The sequence below is a fragment of the Oryzias melastigma genome, linkage group LG12, assembly GCF_002922805.2.
Source record: "Oryzias melastigma strain HK-1 linkage group LG12, ASM292280v2, whole genome shotgun sequence".
Classification (NCBI taxonomy): domain Eukaryota; kingdom Metazoa; phylum Chordata; class Actinopteri; order Beloniformes; family Adrianichthyidae; genus Oryzias; species Oryzias melastigma.
Window position 1 is genome coordinate 9,960,888 of NC_050523.1, and position 21,541 is coordinate 9,982,428.

A 21,541-nucleotide genomic window follows, 5' to 3' on the forward strand; every position below is an offset into this window, starting at 1 on the left:
TGTGAAAAATGTATTAATATTCTGATAATTCTTAAATCATAAGTAAAAAAAATAGCAAAATATTGTCTGGTACTATATATAGATATATATCGGGATATGTATTGTATCATAACACATGTATCGCGATACATATCGTATTGCCAGACTCTTGGCAATACACACTAGTAAACAGAGAGTTGTCAGCAATGGAAGCTTTTTCTTTTTTCTTCTTTTTATCTGTTCATTTGTCCATCTATCTGTTATTTTTTTAAGCTAATTGCAGACTTTCACATTATTAAAGGGCAGTTTCGGCATTGCCCCTCCCCCTTGCCCACGTCTATATCCGGCATCTTAGAAAAAATTGAAGAACTGAAGTGTTTACTGCAGAAAAGCTTAATTTTTATAGATTTATTTTAGCTTTAAAGTTCTGGATTCCTTACAAGCCAGATCTCATGACTGTTAAAACACAATGATGAAACTAAAGGAATAAAATATAACTATCATTTTCCACCTGAACTGGACCATAGCTCTTTGGTTCAGTTATTTATGACTAAAATATCATCCTTGTTACCTTCCAGAGTAAAGAGGGAGTTCATTTATGAATTAATATTTTTTCTCTTACTCAGATCCCTACACTGCAATCTATTTTAATATATTCAAATGGTTTTTAATGCTGAAGTTACTCTACCTCTTTTCCCTTCTTAATTATAGCTGAGTCACTGCTTATTCGTGTTTAGCAGCTTTGTACAACTTTACATGGATCATTAGCAAAAGAAAAAAAAATCCCATCCTCCCTTTTTTTATCTAACCGTCAGCTACTTAAAAGTTTCTTTCATTTTTTTTTTTTACCCACCCAAACTTTTTAAAGGTCTTTGCTCAGTTAAAAGCTTAACAGCATTTCAATTCATTAGTCACAATCGGACTCCAACAGTTCGCTCACATAAGTGGTTACGTGGCTAGGAAGCAGTGGCTGATTCACCCTCATCCCAGTGTTGAGTGTCACCCAGAGGCGCTGCTTGTTGTTGATACTGACAAATAACTATGAGCCTAACAGGATGTAATGCATTGCTGCAAGAACATGCTTTGACCTCTCCACAACAACGTGCTTGCAGGGAACAAAGTGTTGCTGCAGCAGTCGTCGTGTTCTGCATTTGTAGAAGAGTTGGTCTGCTTTTTCCTCAGTGTTTGCTTTCTAAAACACTTCTTCAGTGCGTTGCTACTAATGTTATCGGACGGCTTAAATCGAACAGTCATATCAATTTCTAAAACTAAACAAACTGTCCTTGCTAAAAAATAAAAAAACAAAACGGTTGCATAACTAAACTACAAGCTGTTCACTTTTGTGCACAGAAGGCGCAGCAATGTCTGGCCATGAACTCCTGAGGTCTGTACACTTGTACTGACACCAAACTACAATTTGATCTGGCGAGATGGACTCAAAGCCCAATCTGTACACGCTGTGGTTCTTTTTCTCATGGCTCTCAGATGTTGCAATGCAAATTAAAGTAGCGTCATTTCCTTGTAGCACAAGCATTTCTTGTACTCTTTTGTGAATTTGGTAAAAAACTGTTTTGTTTGTCATCGTTCAGGTTGAGTTAAAAACCTATATGTTTTTGGTGTTTTAAACAAGTTATTTTTCTCATGATGGGGGACATATATAAAGAAAAATTAAGCTTAAAACTGTATTTTTTGAGTATTTATTCAAATTGTTGAGACTACCACAAATACCCTGCTCTGCTCCATTCTGATAGATGACCAGATCCATGTCCATCTGAGGTGGTATCTAGCTCAAAACTATACGGCTGCATAGCTCCAATATTCCTCACCAGGCCAACGGTCCTACTGACAACTTTCTGATGAACTCCTGTCACTCTGCAGAAACTATGTCCTAGAAAATGACAGCTTTTTTTTTTTCTTTTAATTTTGGCTACAAACAGCATAATCATATTTAAACGACCTCTGGAAACACCATGAAAATGGATTTATGGAATGATGTCTTTAGGTTAGTAACCATTAATTCCTACTAAATTTCTAGGTAATACGATAAAATAAGCTGGTTTAAAGATTAGATTAAGCACAAACACAGACTGGTACAGAACAATCTTTTATACATTTAATTGAAGTCTCTTGAAATTGACTAAAACTAACAAAAGCATCACAATAGAGTTATACTCCAATCATCTCTTGATGTAAGTCTTCCCAGTAGTCTTTGAATTAAGATTATGTCGTTTTAGGGTTTTGTTTCTGCAGTAGTTCATTAGTAATTTGCCTCTGAGTTGTGGGCGGGGCTTTTGGCGAAGAATAAGCCTGCCCAACTTCCCATCATCCCTTTGTTTACATCCTCTCCCACTAGCTTGCAGCTCCCTCATATGACATTACCGGTGCAACAAAAATGCAGAGCAACATCTGAGCTATCCAGCCGTACAGTTTTCAGCCAGATTCCAGCTCAGACGAGGAAAACAAAGACGTGGCTTAATGTTGTAGGTCCTAAGTCACAAATGTTTTATCTATATAAGTCCTCCCTCATGAGAAAAAAACTACAAATAAATATTAAAAGTAGCAAAAGCATCATTTTCATTGGCGTCTTTAAAGACTTTTTCCATCAAATTTCTGTTTAGAACTTAGCAGAAATGTCTCAACATGACTTTTTTGCCTTCTAAAGTGGATTAATTCAATTCAATGTTATTTATATAGCCCAATATCACAAAGAAAATGTACCTCATTGTTACATTACAACAGCATGAATTGGTAAATAAGGTAACATACATTATCTCAGATGTAAAAACCAACCAAAAACATCAGATTTACTGTAGGTTAAATTTAAAAAGCCAGCGCTTTAACACAAACATCCTGTGTTGAAACGACAGAATATTTCGGTGGTGGGAGTTTGAGGAAAATGCCACGACTGAGACATCCCATGAGTCAACGGACACTTTATGAATTAATCTTACAAGAGCCACAGTGGTAGAGAAATGAGGACCCCCGCACTCACATTTTCTCATTTTTCACTTGTCAGTTTTACAAACTTTAGAAAATGACAGCTGAAATTAATGGATGAACTGCTGCCACAGTTTATCATAGTTGAGTTGAGTATTTCCCGCCTGCATACGACACTCTGACTGTGACAGCATCACAGAAGAGTTTGCCCAATCGTTTATTATTCTGCAAGATACATTGTGTTCTTTTTGGCTGATTTAGATTAACAGACACGAGAGGCTCAGGAACAGCCATGGATGCTGAATATCTATGCAGTTTGGGTTCCATCGATGTCAAACATTCACAGAAAACAAAAGATGTTTTTAAAAGTAGAAAGTTAAAACCAGGTTGAGTTCTTGTTAAAGGGAGAAGACAAAGCCTGATTAATTCATAAACCATGAGGTGACTCATTCAGAGGAAAAACACACGGTCCCTGTGGGTGGTACAGAAATAAAAGAAACAGTAAATTGACTGAAGGACGGTCATGCATGGGTGGCCAGACCTCTGTGGGTTTACCTCCTGCATCTGCTCATCTGAAAATGTAGCTGTCTGTGTCTCAATATTAGCCCAAATGCATGCAGAAAGCACGCAGGCTTCAAACAAATCTTTCTGTGGAGCACATGCAGACAAATGCAATAGTTCATCACCGCCTAACCAGAGCCAGCATAGTGACAGCAGCATTATCTTGTCTGGTGATTAAGTAAATGCAGCCTCTAAAGACTAAGAAGGTACTCTCCTGCCATTAGTCAAAAAGATAACAGCCCTACTCCCTGTACTGCACCACTCAGCAGTATCTGCAGTGTATGGCCTCACTCTTCAAATCCTTACTAGAAACAGGACGACAGCCAACAACGTAATACAATTATGATGGATTTTAAAGCGCAGATCGCTCTTCTGTCTCGTCGAGGTACAATCCTGCATAAAAATAAATGCTGTGCATTTCCAGAGGGAGTGAATATCAATCATACAGAAAAGAAATAGAGGTATTTGCCCTGTGGTTTTGTGAGACAAAGGGTGTCACATTTGGGTGGAGCTTATCGCTTCGGATTTGCAAGGCTGCAGTCCACAGACCATTGCCTCTGCAGAGATCCACTGGGAGGAGAGTCTCCAATATGCCCACATCACAGGCAGCAACACCATGCCAGCTGTTCACAAGCAGGATGTGTGCCTCTGAATTATTCAGGTGAAATTAACAAAAGCAACACTTAAAAAAGATAATGAGAAATTTTACTCCTTGGTTTTGAATTCAGTAGAGGAGATGATGCTGCAGGAAAATGTGTTTTTGGGATAAAAACTCAACTTTAAAGACCCACTCCAATGAAAATAGTGATTTTGGTGTTTTTAACACGTTCCTGTGACAAATTTCTGATTATTATGGACATATAAGTAGATAATTAAGCTTAAAATTGTGAGTATTTCTTTATTTAAGTAAGCTAGCAGGAGAGCGTAAACAAAGGGATGATGGGAAGTTTCCTCAACTACTTAGAGGTGAATTTCTATTGAATTACTGCCCCTCCGAAGAAACTATGTCCTTGAAAACAACACAAGTTTTGGGATTTTGCCTCAAAACAGCACAATCATAATTAAAAGACCTTAGGGAATGCTTTAAAAATTGATCAAAATATGATTGGAGTGAGACTTTAAATAATATTTTGAGTGTAAAGCTAAGTATTTAATGAAAAATATAATGTTGATTATTTGAATCTGACGACCTCTAAAAAAATAATGGCATCAGTCAATTCATGAAATGCATTCTATAATTTATTTATTCTACCAACAAAAACATTTTGTATGTATCGTTTCCAGGTTTTTATGGCGTTTCTGAGGTATTTAGAATTTTTAAACTGTATTTGTAAATCATGTTTTTGTAAACATTTTACATGCTTTCCCCTCACAAAAATGTAAAATGAAAACAACAGTTGTTTAATCAAAGAAAAATAAGCCGTTCTATCATTTCTACGAGACTCAAATTAGCTCGTTAATGCAAAGCCTCATTTACAAAAAAATCTCTATGCTGCAAAGTCTGATGCTTCATGCACAATGCAATCACAAGTGCTTTAATTCTTAGTTTAAAAGATTTAATCAGTGCAAACAAAGCGTTTATATTTTTGACAGCATGAGTATTTTGCATAATGTTCCTTCATTTGAAATGTAAATATATTTGTGCAGCTAGTCTGAAATGGTGGGAGTCAAGTTGAACCAGTCAGACTGTTTTTGAGAGCACTTCAAAAGGCTAAACTGTCAGGATAAGGACTCACAGTACCTACGTGTGCATCAGCTTAAACACAATTTCCACCAAAATGCAGCTTTTCTTATAAAATATGTTAATTGTAGCAGAAAAAAAATACAATTTTACAAAATAAATATGATTTTTCCAAGTTTTCAGCACAGCTGTAATTGGTTTAGTATGACAATAACCACTAATCATAAAAAAGACCGTAAAACATGCTCTTATTAACCTGATTGTGAGGCATCAAGACACCTGCGTTAATTAATCTGTGATTTTTAAGTTGATCAGCATTGCTTTTTAAGACATCCCTGCCTCCAGCACACATTTGTTTTGCAGCCTGCAGCTTGGGTCACAGCTCTCCACTGAGCAAATGATCGCTCCACACAGGTGGCAGCAAATTAGCCTTTTACATGAGTTCACTTCATATTGATTTGCATGCAAGAAGGGAAATGTATTGAATTCATACTGAGAAGGAGCATGCAGGAGTTGCTCCTCTTTGGGCTTCGGGGTCACGATTTAACAATGGATTGTTTGCTACATTAACTTTAAAAAAGCTGAGTCGCTGAAAAAGCTGTTTACCCTTTTCTTTATTTACTGAAAGTTAGTAAAGACAGACTTTTTTTCTTTTTTTTTTTGTGGGAAATTATGTGCCAAATATTTTGATACATGTTTATTCGAATGAATAACACATTAGCGGGTACTGAGCCCACTTGCACAACTCAGAGGCTCAAAGTGAAGATCAGAGTGAGAAACAGAGTTGTGATGCTGAAGAAAGCTGACATTTGCACCTCCGGCCTGATGCCTGCGACTGCCCAGCATGCATGTGGGCAAAGGAAAAAAAAAAAAAAGAGAGAGAATCATTTGTCACATAAAGAGAAATGATGCAGAGGAAGAGTCCCACAGGCAAACGTTTAAAAACGGGCGTTTTCCCAGCAGGCATGCATGTATGCGAGTCTATCTCATTGCATTGGTCTGAGAGGATCAACCATGCCTGACCCTCAACTTAACAGAGATAACGGAAGAATGATGACTGTGTAGACCCCAGAGAACTAGAAAGATAGGTTTAATTTTCAAATGGTGCTAATGTTCTCAATAGATAAACTTCATGAGCGTCTGTGAAGACATATTTTTGAAAATCACATTTTTTTTATATTTAAATGAGCTAGAACAACATTTAATGAGGTTTCCAACTTATCTGAGCCCCAATCAAATAAACTAAACACTAAATCAATACTAATTTCATATAATTTGCAGCAGATATAGCAAATAAATAGATCCAACTTTAAGATGTTCGGTGCAAGATCCTCTCAGGCAGCTTCCACCCCAAATAGAGAACACCTACATATTCCAACATGTCAGCTTTCATCTTCAACCCAGTAACACTCCGGAGCGTGTCACCGACCCGGTGATTCACGGCAGGATAATGTGTCAGTGTCACATTTTGTTTAACCCAAACCCACGGGGAGTAAACTGCACCCTCAACCCTCACAAGAGAAATCACAACTGTTTGGCTCAACATCCATTGTGGTTATGTAAGATAATGAACATTAACAATACATTCTCTCAAGTTTACCCAAAAAAAATGTAATTGGGATAATTAGACCTCTAACTTTTGAGTAAAAATCAGCTTATTCGTCACATCATTAACCTAAAGAGTGATTCCATTTATGAGTATGGGGAGTTCACATACAACTGGGAAGGACTTTTCAGCACATATATGATTAAAAAAAAAACACTTTATGTTTGTGGGTTTCTTTTCATCCCCCAATCCTGCTATATTTATTACAGACATGCATGATGGAGCCTACACTGCCACCTTCTGGCACCAACACAAGCAAAGGAAAACATTCCAAGATATATATATATAGAGAGAGAGAGAGAGAGAGGTTTTGTCTTATATTATAGCTAAGGGCACCACCATACTGTCAACAGCACTGATATTTAGTATTTTACTTAAAAAAGAACATTTAAGAACATTTTTGCTCCACTCATAAATTCTATTTTAAGCTTTCCTCTATAGTCCATGATCTACATAATGGAATCAAACCAAAATCTGACCAAAATTTCAAGGAAATGAACTCTGGTGTGGCTCAAACAGCCCAGCGTGAAAGCTCTCTAAAGCAGGAAACGTCAGGAATTGTTGTTACAAGAGTTACCAGAACACATACAACCCCGTCTATAAACCAGGGGTGTCAAACTAAACTTTTTACATTACTATGATTAAAAACAGGCGGGAATATTATTCCAGAATAAATCAATTTAAACCTTAAATATTCAACTTTTTATTCTACGTAAAAATGTATTTTGTCATAGTTATCCAAGTTAGAAATAAGCACAAGATAACATTGGGCCATTAATAATAATAAAGTAGAATGATCTGAAGGGCTGGAATTGGCTCCCGGACCTAGACTTTGACGTGAGCTATAAACGGTCTAGAAAAGTGAGAAGTCAGAAAATAATAAAGAAATGTTCCGGAAACCTGAGATGAACAGACATAAAAACCTAGAGAATTCTAGTTGGATTCGGTTCCTATAATTTATGATGCTGGATATGCCTCACTGTGTGGTCATACTCCTAGATGACCACACTATTGAGATTTTAAAAAGCAGCTTTAAAAAGATAAGCATTTTTGATCCGCTTGAGCATTCCTTCTTTCCATGATTCATAAAAGGAAAAAAAATATATATATATATATCAGTTTCACTACGCCATTAAAAAATGCCTTCCACGGAAGCACTTTCCTCCTGATGCAGGTTGCTACGGCAGTCTGGCACAGTGCAGCGATGGCAGCCTGAGTCACATGAAAGATGAAAGAACTTTTCCTCTAAATTGATATGCCACAGTGAGAAAAATGTGCAGGGTTAAGAATTACACAGCAGAAACAGGCACACAAGTAATCCCGCTGAAAGAGCACCAACAGCCTCATGGATCAAGTAATCTTGTCAGCACATCCCTCATTTGTTTCACTTCAGTTTCATTGTTTGCTCTAACAGTACTAACTCTGCCTGGTGGCTAAAACCTGCTCCAACTACAACTAATGAATTGTGTTCATCTTTTTATGGCAATGCTTGGTTACATCTGGCATTTTGAGAAAAAGGAACCGTGATGGGAAAGAATTTGATCCAACTGTTGGTGAAAAAGCTTGTATAGAAATACAGTCCTTCCCATAAACACTCAATGGCTACTTCTTTAGGCACACCTGTCCAACTGCTTGTTAAGGCACATTTCTAATCAGCCAACCACATATTAGCAACTCAATACATGTAGACATGGTCAAGACGATCTGCTGCAGTTCAAACCGAGCATCAGAATCGGGAAGAAAGATGATTAAACTGACTGAGCATGGCATGGTCTGAGTTTTTCAAAAACTCAGACTTTTTGGGGATTTTCACCAACAACCATATCTAGGGTTTACAGAGAATGGTCAGAAAAAGAGAAAATATCCAGTGAGCAGCAGTCCTGTGGTCATCAATTCCTTGTTGATTCCAGAGGTCAGAGGAGAATGGACACACTGGTTCCAGCTGACAGAAAGGCAACAGTAACTCTAAGAACCACTAGTACAACCAAGGTCTGCACAAGAACATCTCTGAACACACAACACGTCTAATCTTAAGGCTAACGGACTTCAGTAGCACAAGTCCACACCGGGTGCTACTCCTGTCAGCTAAGAACAGGAAACTTAGAATACAATTTACACAGGTTCACCAAAATTGGACAATAGAAGATTGGAAGTCTGACAAGTCACAACATGAAAGCATGTCGAATCCATGCTGGAATCATCTCAGACTGGTTTCTTGAACATGACAATGAGTTCACTGGACTCTAATGACCTCCACAGTCACCAGATCTCAACCCAATAGAGCATCTTTGGGATGTGTGGAATAAGAGATCGTCTTCATGGATGTTTTCATCAATGCCACCAAGGATTAAGGCAGTTCTGAAGTAGAACCTGGTACTAGCAACCTAATAGAGTGCCCAGTGAATGCATCACTGCATTGTATGTTTCATGCTACAAAAACCTCTGAACAAGAACACTAAATGTTAAATCAAAATGTTTAGATATTTAAAACAAATAAAATCAGCCAGTCATAACAGTTCGCTTAGATGAGTTTAAGCTCCATGCGTATTTTCTTTCAAAAATGGTTCAAACTATAAGCAGGTACAGTAGCAACAGCTTTATTCTGAAAAAATGGAATAGAAGATGGTGCAATACTTACAACCATACCATTTAGGGACACCCAGCAGTCAGGAGGGAAGTCTTGAAGAAGAGGCACCAGATACTGGAGACAGCCATCCCAGTGACAAAGAAGCAGCATCATCCCTATCAAATTAAATATTCTTACCACTGCACTAGCCAGGTCATAGGTCATATGGAAAATCTGCCAAAGAGAGAAACACAAGAACAGGGACATGGTTAACTTATCATTAATGCATTTAATTTAGCAGTCCAGACATGTGCTGTTAGCGAAACACTCCCAAAAAAATCAAACTATAACATTTTCAAGGTCACCTTTGAGGCTGGGAGCACTGTGTGCCCGTTAGCCCCCCACAGCATCTGTCCACACCAGCGTGTTTGTCTCTGCACTCGCAGATGTAGACTTGTTCATAATTCAACATGGCTGCTTTCCAAAACAAACGCACAGTGGTGGGGAGCGCATGCAACACAGAGTAGGTAACGACGAGTTGAATGATGAGGAGAGAGTGCAGACCGCTGGAATAATTAGCCAGTAAGTGCGCGTAAATGCCATGAGCCAGGACAAGTGCTTCTGCTGGTGCGGCTGTTTAATCAAAGCTGGAAAGTTTCAGAATAGAAAGTCATCAGCGGGGTGAGAAAGCATATCTGCAGCAAGAAGCAGTTTCATTTACATCGGTTCTGGACAAAGTGAATGGACTCACGCCTGGATGGCTCCGGTTCTCACTCAGGCTTTTCTCATTAGCATGAGAAACCGTCATTAGCATAAGAATCCAATTACTTATTCCAGGTTAGTTATTTCACAATTTTCCTCACGCTGGAGCTCAATTGGCTCTTACTAAAAAAAAATCTAATACGGTGAAAGATGGCTGCTGATTGGTCTGTTTTTGCATAATAAACCCAGTTCATTTTTCAGTTTGTTGAATTGAATGAATATGCTTTGCGGGTAATTGTTATCCATTTCAAGTCAATGGCTTCACACTCCAGATAAATGACCCGTTTTGCTTCTAATAAATAAAATGACGAATTAATTTCCTGAATGGATCAAAAAGTTGGAAAAAAATGGAAGATGTGGTCAACTATTCTGATGAGTTTTAACAAATTCTAAAGTTTAGATCTAAAGGAAGTAATTTGACACAACTTTATTAAGATAAGATGAAACACTTTAATGCCTGTTTTGAGGGTTTTTTATGTTAATTAAATACCCACTCCGTTGAAAATTGCGTTTTTGGTGTTTTTAACATGTTCTTGTGGCATTTTTCTCACGATAAAGAGCATAAATAAAATAATTTAAAATTTAAAACTGTGTTTTAGAGTATTTCTTTATTCATATCATGTTGGATCGGAAGCAGATGAAAACTTGTAGTTGAAAAAAATAATTTGTGAAATGGGCAGGCCAAAGTCTCCTTGCTCCTCTCCATTCTGATCCATCCACTTACAGATAAATAGATCAATCAATCCTTCTTTTGCCTCACCTGAGATGCTCATAACTGTAGAACTAGACAAATTTGATATCGTTTGCCATTTCTGTTGCATCGCTAACCCCTTCATGCCTGTTGTCTCAAATATGCGACAAACCAAACCAGCTATAAAATTACCAACATGTAGCAAAAACACAAGTGAATAACTTTTTTCATAGCTGGAAATAAATTCAGGCGTTAGCTTGGATTTGTGAGGGGTTGGGGAGAGTGTAAATAAAGGGATGATGGGATATCACCGCATTCCCGCCCACAACTTAAAGGTGAATTTCTAATGAACTCTTGCTGCTCTACAGTAAATATGACTTAAAAATGAAAGTTTTTTTCTTTTAAATTAAGGCTAAAAACATCATTATTACGATTAAAAAAACATGCTTTAAAATGGAAAAAAATATTGTTGTAGTGGGACGTTAAGGAGCAATTTCCAACTAAAGTGTGTTTTTCCCAATAGAATAGAACAGAATAGAAGGAGGATATTAAAAAATACATGTAGCCAAATTAATTTACCAGGTAACCACCAGGAGGCTTCTTACAAAAAGATTCCTTTATCACTTCAACATAAAATGCTATAGAAACATGATATATTTTTATTTCTGATATATACTTTAAGATTGCTAAGGGTTAAAAAAAATACCAGAAACATTCAAAAGGGGTATTTTTATATCTTAAAGGGTTGCACAATTCTTGTCAATGTGGTTAAACAGAATATTTTTTAAATATAATTTTAAAATGTACTATCAAAACAGCATAAAAACAGGTAACCATCAAATATTCAACTTCAAACTTTAATGAAATTCTTAATTTCTTTCAATTTTTTTCCTTTTTCTTTAAATAAACACAAAAAGCTTTAACAGGCATCCCAAACACAAACAGTTAAATCATTTTCAGTTTTTTTTTTTTTTCTAGAAACCCCAGGCACCCTAAAAGCTCTTTAAAAAACACATTTTTTGCCCCAGTCTGTTGTGACTCGGCGGTGACCTTGGTACACAAAGGACAATATCCACACACAGAAAACAAAAAAAAAATGAGAGAACAGGAGCGAAGCTCAGATCCTTGTATGGTTCAGGCTCATCCACAGGGAGATACAGAGCGCGGCACTGAAAGGCTAAAATTAGCCACCGGCTTACAGGATGGATGTCTCAAAGCACCCGGTATCTTCTCTGCTGCTTACATCTGTACTCTGAATTTAGCCGTGCTTTCTAGCCTTTGGTATGTGCACATGTATTCATTTGATGATATCAGAGGGGAAAAAAAAACACATCTGCGTAACTAAATCTGAAGGTATTCCTCAAGGATTGCAGTAAGACTGGAAAATAGTTGCTGCAGTTTGAATTACAATTAATTAGTAACTATAAAGGGAGCAAAATGTTGCTTAGAAGGTGTTTTTTCTTCAGTAAAATCAAACACAACAACAAGAGATGCGGATCATTCATTTGTGCAGAGGCATAACAGGTGACAACTGTGAAGGCTGATTTAAGATTTTCCAAATTCCCAGAGAGCGTCTCACCTTGCTGGGAAGCCTGTGTGACCTCTGAGTCATGTTGAGTCACGGAGGCCAGAGGGGAAGGATGTTGGAGGTAATTTACAGGGTGTGGAGTTTGTTTGGGCTCATATTTCAGTGCATCATTGTCTTGCCACTGGCAGTAAGCAGCCAAGTAGTAAGGTTCATTAAAGAGCTCTGCTGTCAGAACAAGACAGGATCTGCAAATAGCGACTATTGGGATAAAAAAGCACAACAAACTACACAAATGACAGGATTACAATGGATTTTCTGCTAAATTAAAGGATTTTTTATTACCAAGAAGCCTAAATTACCTAATTCAGAAACAATTTACTCCTTATTTTGCTTTGTTTAAGTTTTAAGACTAATCAATAAATGTTCTGTGCTCAGAAATCCGATTTTTCGAGCCTCTGCTTTATGTCGACAGATCTCGCTCCTTCCCCTCATGGCATCTTGTTTTTGCGGCACAGTCTCCTGATGTGATCTTTTAATCAGCTCAGTCTCACAAGACATTATGCAATGGGCAAGCTTGCGATAAGAGTCGAAAAGTCACAATTCCTTTATTTCTGAAAAAAGGGCAATGAGCTTAAAACCTGTTTTATTTAAGGTGGAATCTAACAGGCAGAGCTAGAATAGTGACAACTTGAGGGTTAAATGTTCAAGCCTGTCTTAAATTATGTGTCATTGAAAACATAAAATATCTTTAGTTGATGGTTAACGACAAAAAAAGATTGGAGGGGATTAAAAGATTGAGCAGCCTGTTTGGATCTTTGTAGGATAATAAAACAGATCCTGGAAGAGAAAATGGGAAGAATGGAGCTTAAAGACCCACTCCAATGAAAACTTTAACATGTTCTTGAGACATTTTTCTGATGATGGAGGACATATATAAAGACAGTTAAGATTGAAATTGCCTTTTTCAAGTATTTCCTCGTTCAATCGGCAGGACACAAAATTGCTGCTCCGTTTCATTCTGATGCATCTGCTTGAAGACAAATATTTAGTTTTCTTCGGCATCTTGGTGAAAACTGTACATCTGGAAAGCTCCAATATAGTCCACCATTTTTGTTGCAAAAGTAATGTTAGGTTGTAGTTGTAAGGGGCTGTAAGCTAGCAGGAGAGGGGGTAAAGACTCAGAGTTCTCCTGCCGCTCCGCAGAAAAGAACATATGTTTTTTTATTTAAAACAGCATAATCATCATTAAAAATCCACTGGGAACACTTTTAAAATAGATCAAAAGAGGATTAGAGTGGGATTTTAAAGAGTTCAAAAAACATTTATATTTTTTACTGAAGAATTTTGAGTTTTCTGCGTAAAATATTTTGTAAAAATAACCACAAACCTGTAACAGCTGGACTGATCCACATCACACAGAATGTTGCAGTTTCATTAAAAATTAAAAACTCGAACTATCATTGACATATTCTCATGTACTCTTGTCGAAGGTTTGATCCCTTAGCTTAACTTTACAACAAAAATGCCGAGCAATATCGGAGATATCTAGCCGTAGAGTTTTGAGTCAGACTCCAGCTCAGAGGAGGAAACGGATGTTTCAGAATGGAGAAGAGCAGGGAACTTTAGCTAGCATGTCGCATCTTCAAGCTTCACAATGATTTGAATAAAGAAATACTCAGAAATGCAACTTTTAAGTTTAATTTCCTTCAATGTTGTCCTAAATCATGAGAAAAATGACACGAACATGTTAAAAACGTGGTTTTCATGGGACTGGGTCTTTAAATAAAGCGTCAAAATAGAGAAACCCACGACTCTAATCAGTAAAATATTGGTTTGGAATGTTATATGTTCAATCTAAATGAAGCTAAAAGTAGGATGTTTAGCAATTATTTTGCCAATAAGTGATGCACCAATGATACTTAGTTGTAATAGGACACTTTTATCAGTCTATGTTGACTCAAAAATGACTCGAAGAAGCTCATCTAGACCACAAGATTCTTTCAAATCCATGAATAATAAGCTTCAACTCTAATAAAGTTTGTCTGCCAACATTGTGCCAGTTTGTCAGCTGTATCTAAAGCTCAACCTTCTGAACCAAATGTGCAGGAAATGACTGCAACAGAACTGTTGATGGGGAAGCTGTGGGTCTTCCATACACAATTACAAAGTGGTCTTCACACGTCTTTAACTTGAACACAAGTGACCCCTGTCTGAGGCTAGTGCGGATTAGCATGGGACTAATTTGAAGGGATTAAATCCACCACTGGCTATTACATTAAGGGATAACAAAACTGCTTCCAGGAAAAATCTGGAATTCTACGGATTAACATCATCTTTTAAATCTCTTTTTGGATCGCTCATAGTTTTACTTAATCACAAAATTACAGCTTGACTTGATTGTATTAAGAAAAATGTGTAGCTTTGAAGAGAATTTACTAGTTTTCTTCAATGGACAAAATGTCCAATTGAGAAGAAATGGACAAAAAATTGTTCAATTAATTTATAGTAAAGAAGCAGCTTTTTAGGTTTTTATAATAACCACATTTCTGCACAGCAGGCAAACATGGTAAATGAGCTATAGAAAAAAGATGGACATGAATGGAACTGGCATTCGTCCAGAGCCTTAAGGTAAAGCTCTGCATGCTCTCTGAACAGCATCATTATGTCTACCTTTTTTTTTAAGGGCAGCCTTTTATAGACTAGCTGTAAAAAGTAGTATTTCCAGGTCTTTTGTGGTTTCTACAACAAACAAAAAAAAGAAAAAAAGTCGATAGGAAGCCACCAGAGAGCTACAGTAATTAAAAGGCAGTTAGTGATCAATGCATCTTTTACTTAAACAGAAAACAAGCAGTGATTTATTATTAAAGCGAAGTGCACTTAAAGGAAAAGATCATTATTTCTATCCTGCATGCATGGTGTTGTTAGAGGAACATAGGAATGTGCTTAAGTAAAGCATGACTGTCTGCAAGCATGTTCTGAATCCATTCAAGCTTCAATAGATTTAATCTTTTTTTTGCCAGTGTACTTTTGCCATTTTCTTTCTTTTTTTTATCATTTTTCTGCATCTCCATGACTTTTTCCAGAAAACAGTAAGCTCGTCTAGTGAGGTGGGCAAATGTAAACCTAAGATCTGTTCAAAAGCAGCTCAAAAGTGAAGAGCAAAATGGAAAAAGGAGCTTGAAACACTACAGCAAAGCTGTTGAAGAATGATAAAAGCATTAACAAATGGAGACAAGAAAAAGAAATGAATCCGAAAAAATAAAACAACACAAAGAATCATTTTAATTATGTAATCATGAGGGGTAAAAACTAATTTCCATGCTTTCTTGTATTCTTTTTATTTGGGTTTTAATTAATCGACACATTAATTATCCATTAGTTTTTTATTCTTTATTTTTCACTGATTTTTTTTCTTTTGAGGCTCTCTTATTATTATGTAAATTACAACAGCAGAGGCTGCTGTCGTTTTGGAGACACTTTAGGGTTTAACCCATAGACTGTATATATTATATAGTGAAAACCAAGATATTTGCTAATTATTCTAAGTAAATCTTAGACCCGTTTCTTAGTTTCAGTTTTTGTTATATTATTCTATTTTTAATAAATCTCTCATAGCTCACACACATGGTTTTTACTACCATCTGTGTTTACTTCATCAGTCTATATAGCTGCACACGCTGCTTCTTTTTACTGCATGGGTTCTAATCCTCAGTCTGTTTTTTCTTTGCTTGTTTTTCTTCTGCCTGAGTTTGTTTAATCCATTCATTGATTAATCTGTCAACTTGAAAAGATCAGTCTTTTGTGTTTAGGTCCAACATCATCCATTCATCAATGACATAAAAGGGGGTTTGTTTCTCCAAGACTGTCAAATGTTGATGTAAATGTCATAGCATACTTGTACTTATGCAAATCAATCATAAATGAGTTACTTTTTCCATTGCTTCTCCTCTCTTTCTCTGGTTAAGTCTGCATAAAATTATGTCTAAAAATCTTAGAAAACACTTTCATCTCTTAAAAATGATGCTTTTCTTAAATTCCAGCCCTCCCGTCATCAAATTCTTAGATACGCTGTCCTTACGATTCATGTCCACCATGGGACAAGATAGTGTTTCTTTTCCAACTATTTCTTTCCTGTGAGAAGACCGTAGCTTCCCAGCTCTGCTCTCCATCATTTCTGTCCATCAGCATCACTCTCTTGTTCTCCGACTAATCACATCACACTGTGCTGCGAGCCTGGCTGCTGTGCCCGTCGTTTCACCCGCTCTGAGTCTATTCTGGTCGTGTGAGCGTGATAACCTCAACACTTCTCTTCTTCCTTAATCAGCATTCTCCCATTCAAAGCTGCACTGGCAGGGGCAGCTTCTTCTGGAGCGCAAGCTCGCCCCGATTCATGATGCTGTCTGTGTGGAGACTACATTCTTAAAGAATACTGGGTTAAACAATGCGATACTGGACTGTCTCTGTCAGTGTTTCAGCAGCTAAGCCTTCCTTTGTTCTCAGAATCTGCAGGGATTAATGTATGTAGCTAATATATTTGTCATTATTTTATGCACATTCCTCTGGATGTATGTTTTTTTCAAGGCTTATTACACCCTGCTTAGTGCAGGGGGAGTTCAGTACATCGGAGAGCAAGTCATTGCATTTATGGATGAATGTTTTATCGATTTGTACCTGTAACCCAAGCAGAGGTAACAGAATAACACCAGGTCTGCTCCGATAAATCATGTACATGCAGTTCTCCAAATACGATGTGTACCTTTAGTTTGGAGAGTCAGCTGCACACTAAATGAGCTGAGATTTGACATGTGGACACGTTTTATTCAAAAACATGCAAGAAATGTGTTCGCACATGACCCACTTTCTCTCTATTTGTCTAGTTATGCAACTCTGGTGGAATATTAATCACTATCCTCTGTCAGTCAGTCTGTTTATGATTGTATCTTGATGGAGGATGATGAGTAAGTGATGGAGAGCTTAAGAGGAAGGCGGAGCAAAAGATTTTTAAATATGTTTTCTATATGTTTTTTTTTGCTACCAAACCAAAAATAATTCAGAATCTTTTTTTTAACATGTAACGCTTTAAAAAAAAAAACCTTGTATGCTAAAATCTTACTCACGCAGCACTGACAGCTTTAACACTTTAACAAGGGTGAGAAATTAAAGGTTGAAAGAAAAAAGGAATGAATTACACGTCATGAAGTGAAAACAAAAGAAGGGAAAAAATGTTATGAAAACAGACGGAAGAAATTATTGACAGAAAACAACCTGAAAATATAAAATAGAGACAAAGGTGAATGAGTAGGGAAAAAAATGGAGATAAAATAACAAATAATACAGATTGGACAGACAATAAGGGGGTGAGATAGAAGACGGCGTTGTGCAGCCCTGTCGGCTGGGTGGTGCCGGTGCTAAGAAGGCAGTCATGGAAGATTAGTGTCCATGTGAGAGGAGGAGGGATTTGACTGGATTGCACAGGGTGACCTGCTGTGCTCATATAAACATCAGCTAGCTAGATCCCAAAGTGAGGACGCACCCTTTTTTCTTTTGCACAGGTGCCTGGAGACCCCCAAGTACACTCGATCCTGCAACCGATCCGTTCCCATTAGCTTAAACACAATCCATTAAGCCTTGTGTGCAAATAGCATGACGGAGCACAATAAGAAAGTTGGTTGCGCGGCGTTATGAAAGATACCTTCGTGCCAACTCACAATACGGGTTTTGCATAACTATTAAAGCTCACATGCAACATAATCCGATCTTTACCACAGCTACACATCATTATTAATGCATGTTGATGATCTTATAGTTTGCTGCTGTAATGACGCCACCACATGAGACAATGCTGAATTCACATAAGCAGCTGGGTATCAGTAGATGAGGACAGCTGTTGTCATAACAGATGAACAAAGGGTGCTCGACTAAATTTATCCTCTGCAGAATTAACTCCTGGGAAATGGAAGAAGAGGAACCCTGAACGCTTGACTGGCTACTAATTATTTCACTCGCACAAAGCATCATTACAGGATGTATGCAATGAGTGGCAGCAATGACGGGATCATTACTGTATGTGCCTCATGCAGAATTAGTCAATAAGGCCTGCAGCGACTGGTCCATTATTTTATTTGCAGATGGGCAAAATATTCCTGGGAAACAACCCTGATTATTATCCACTTAGTCCTTTTCCAGGATGGCTACAAATTTCTGGATTTTATTGTGTTTGACTGAATTCTTTAGGAAAAAATAGAGAAGAGATTGCAATTTGACGCTTTTGCAAAATTTTCAGCTTAAATTTGTGTTTTACCTGTCATATAGTGGGTAGACTTGCCATCGATTTTTTCTTTTTTTGCATTCTCCTTGTTTTTTTACAAGTTGTATTGTGCCGAAAATCTCTACTTTGCTAATTAGATTTTGTAAAAACCTGTTTGCATTTTAGCACTTCACCATTTATAATTGACTTTCTTTTTCCCTAATGTTAGACAAATAAGAAATTGACTTCAGGTTTTCCATCTGTATTGTTTTTCTCTATTTGCTACCTAAAAAAAGACCTGAAAAACTTAGTTATTAGTATAAACTAAGTAGTTAGAGTATCTTCCCGGCTACAAAAAAAGAGGAATATGCCCAACTTAGCAGGTATCTCCTCACTCCATGCCACCCCAGGACTCACCCCAACATACCTCCTACACAGACACAGGGACCGACCAACAAAAATAACCGAAGATAAACATAATCGCCACACTTATCGTTTTAGAGCCCTCCCAACACTTTGTGCTATCAGTCTGTCTGCTTACTGTTCTGTGAACAACAAGCAGAAGGAAGCATGTCTTCACAGGGGGATATCCCATAGGGATGGACGGGAGATCAAAGCTGTTTTTTCCTCAGAAGTTCAGGGGAGGTTAATGAACATCAATGAAAGAAAGTTGCTGCTACATATGAGATGAATTCAAGGAGCAGAAGAGCAGATGTTTATGTGACTGAATGCTACATAACAGCCACATCTGTTCTCTATATGTATGAAAATAGTTGGTGGAAGTTAAGAGGAACTGTGCGTTATATAATAGGCAGGAAAAAGCTACAATCTTCATTGATATTTAAAATCCAGATTATGTTATCTCTTGTTTTTGCCTTTCTGCAAACAAATCTCTCTCCATCAGACTGGATTTCTTCTTCTCGGTGTCACTGTCTCTGTCTATCTTACTGTCTTTACTGTGCAGACATGTCCATTTCCATCTAGCATCAAATGAACGGCTGGACTCGGTGATGGAGTGACAGAGACTGAATGAAGGGAGACAGACAGCAATAAATAGAGGTACCCCCTGTGGAGGAATGCACATCATCTTACAGTGACAAGATGACACAAAGTGACCTGTCCAGCTGAGCGGCAGCTGTTTGTAGAGGCGGCCTTAATAGGAATCTGAGATCAATTTATATGATAATGTCTCTGAGTATTGCAAAGTACAAATGCACTGCAACAGAACAACCAGTACATCATGTGTCAACTTCTGTCTGCAGTCAGGTATTTTCACAGCTTTCTCCTTCAGAGCAGCTCTGAGAGTCGGTCTGTGCTTCATCTCAGAACATCTTTAGAAGAGGATGTGCCATTAATTTACTCCAATATTTAAACTGAGAGATCTCTGACATTATCAGTGGTCTGTTAGTTAAATTGGGCTGAAAATAGCAAAAGAATGTTGCACTTTTTACTGGTTTGGTATGCTTTTACACTGTACTCTCAGTTTTAAACTGAACTGGATGTAAATGTTGTGCAGCTGTGTAATTTAGGACAATTTGATCAATTTGACAAGTTGATCTTCATCCAGGGAAGAAAAAAATCCACAAAGAAAAAAAAAGTCCAGCAAGACTTATTATTTCTGTTGACGTTCTGGTGAAGCTTCGTTTGCAGCGACCACTTCCAAAGCAAAGTCTGTTTAGCAAGATTTTGTATTCAAATCTCTTCATCACTAGACAAGTTTCTGCAGCCGTTTTTTTGGCTCTATGTACACAAAGCGTAGCCATTGAAACGTTGAACGTTACACCAGGTCGAACAGGCCTGGTAGTGACGTTTGGATGACAATCCTTTAAATTCACAGAAGGGTCGATCGTTGGACAATTAATCATAAATGAGAACTTAACAATTTTGGGTTTGTGCCCGGTTGGAATTATATGAAACCAAATCTTTTGATATATCAAAATAGAGCTGTGATAGAAACATACTGGAGATTTGCACCAATTAGACAACCTTTTTTAACTGTAGGTGATGGACATGTGCTAGTAAACAGTAGGGCTTCCACGACTAATTTAACAGTTGATTCGTCTTTTATTTATTTATTCTCAAAACTACAGTACATGTTTTCTAATGATGCGCCTCCCACTACCTTTGCTTTGACACACATGCGCAGTAGGGCTAATCTTGGTCGGTAATGATGTCACAGGAAGTTATAGGAAGAACTGGGTACCATGACAACACGCCAACGGAGCTTGATAGTGGGAAAGATAAAAATAATAAAATAAAAGACAAAAATTACCAATGCAAAATCAGCAAGGCAGAACTTGTGCTCCATTTCAGCACTACCACAATCCCAACACATTCTCACCCCTAGGTCGTCACTTTTTGAATTTTTGGGTTTCTCCAGTCGCTAACCTGTTTGCGTCACGAACCCCGTCCGGTTCGGGACCCAGTACCACATCTGGTATTGCATCTGGTGCCTGGTTAGGGTATCAGTACCGGGTTTGGTTACCGGTGCACGTTGCGGTACTGAACCAGTTTGGAGACCCCTGATTAATGGGAACTGCCAGCATGTCTAAAATCGACAAGTTAGGGACATTCAAAACATCAAAAAGTGACTTGGAGGGGTCCTTAACCAAACATCAATACGTGACGATTTGGGTGTGAAAATGTGATGGCGATTCATGAGCATCTAAAGAGGAAGCACGTTGGGACTGAGTATGATAACGCTGAGGAGGGATCATCGTCTAGGTAAGCTAAGCTAACATTAGCACAAATAAAGAACTTAATAGATTTTTCCCTGCAACTTTTACCCCATCGGAGAGAAATTTCTCCACTGAAAAGTACATCTGCTCTGAAAACAGATCAAGTCTTTATGCAAGACGTAAAAAATGCTAACTATCCTGGCTACAAGTAAGATATAGAGTCAGAGTGTAGTGAAGTTGAATACAGTTGTGAGCGCTCAGCCGATTAGTCGACTAATTAAAAAAAAAAAACATAAATCTGTGAT

General features: G+C 37.6%; 1 protein-coding gene across 1 annotated transcript in view; it reads right to left on the reverse strand.

The window, feature by feature from the left end:
• LOC112163119 (potassium/sodium hyperpolarization-activated cyclic nucleotide-gated channel 1) overlaps nucleotides 1–21,541 on the reverse strand; it is an 80,752-nt gene that overhangs the window by 35,213 nt on the left and 23,998 nt on the right. The window contains exon 3 of the mRNA XM_024299290.2: nucleotides 9,403–9,564. Coding sequence (XP_024155058.2) covers nucleotides 9,403–9,564 — 162 coding nt within the window. The remainder of the gene's footprint in view (nucleotides 1–9,402; nucleotides 9,565–21,541) is intronic.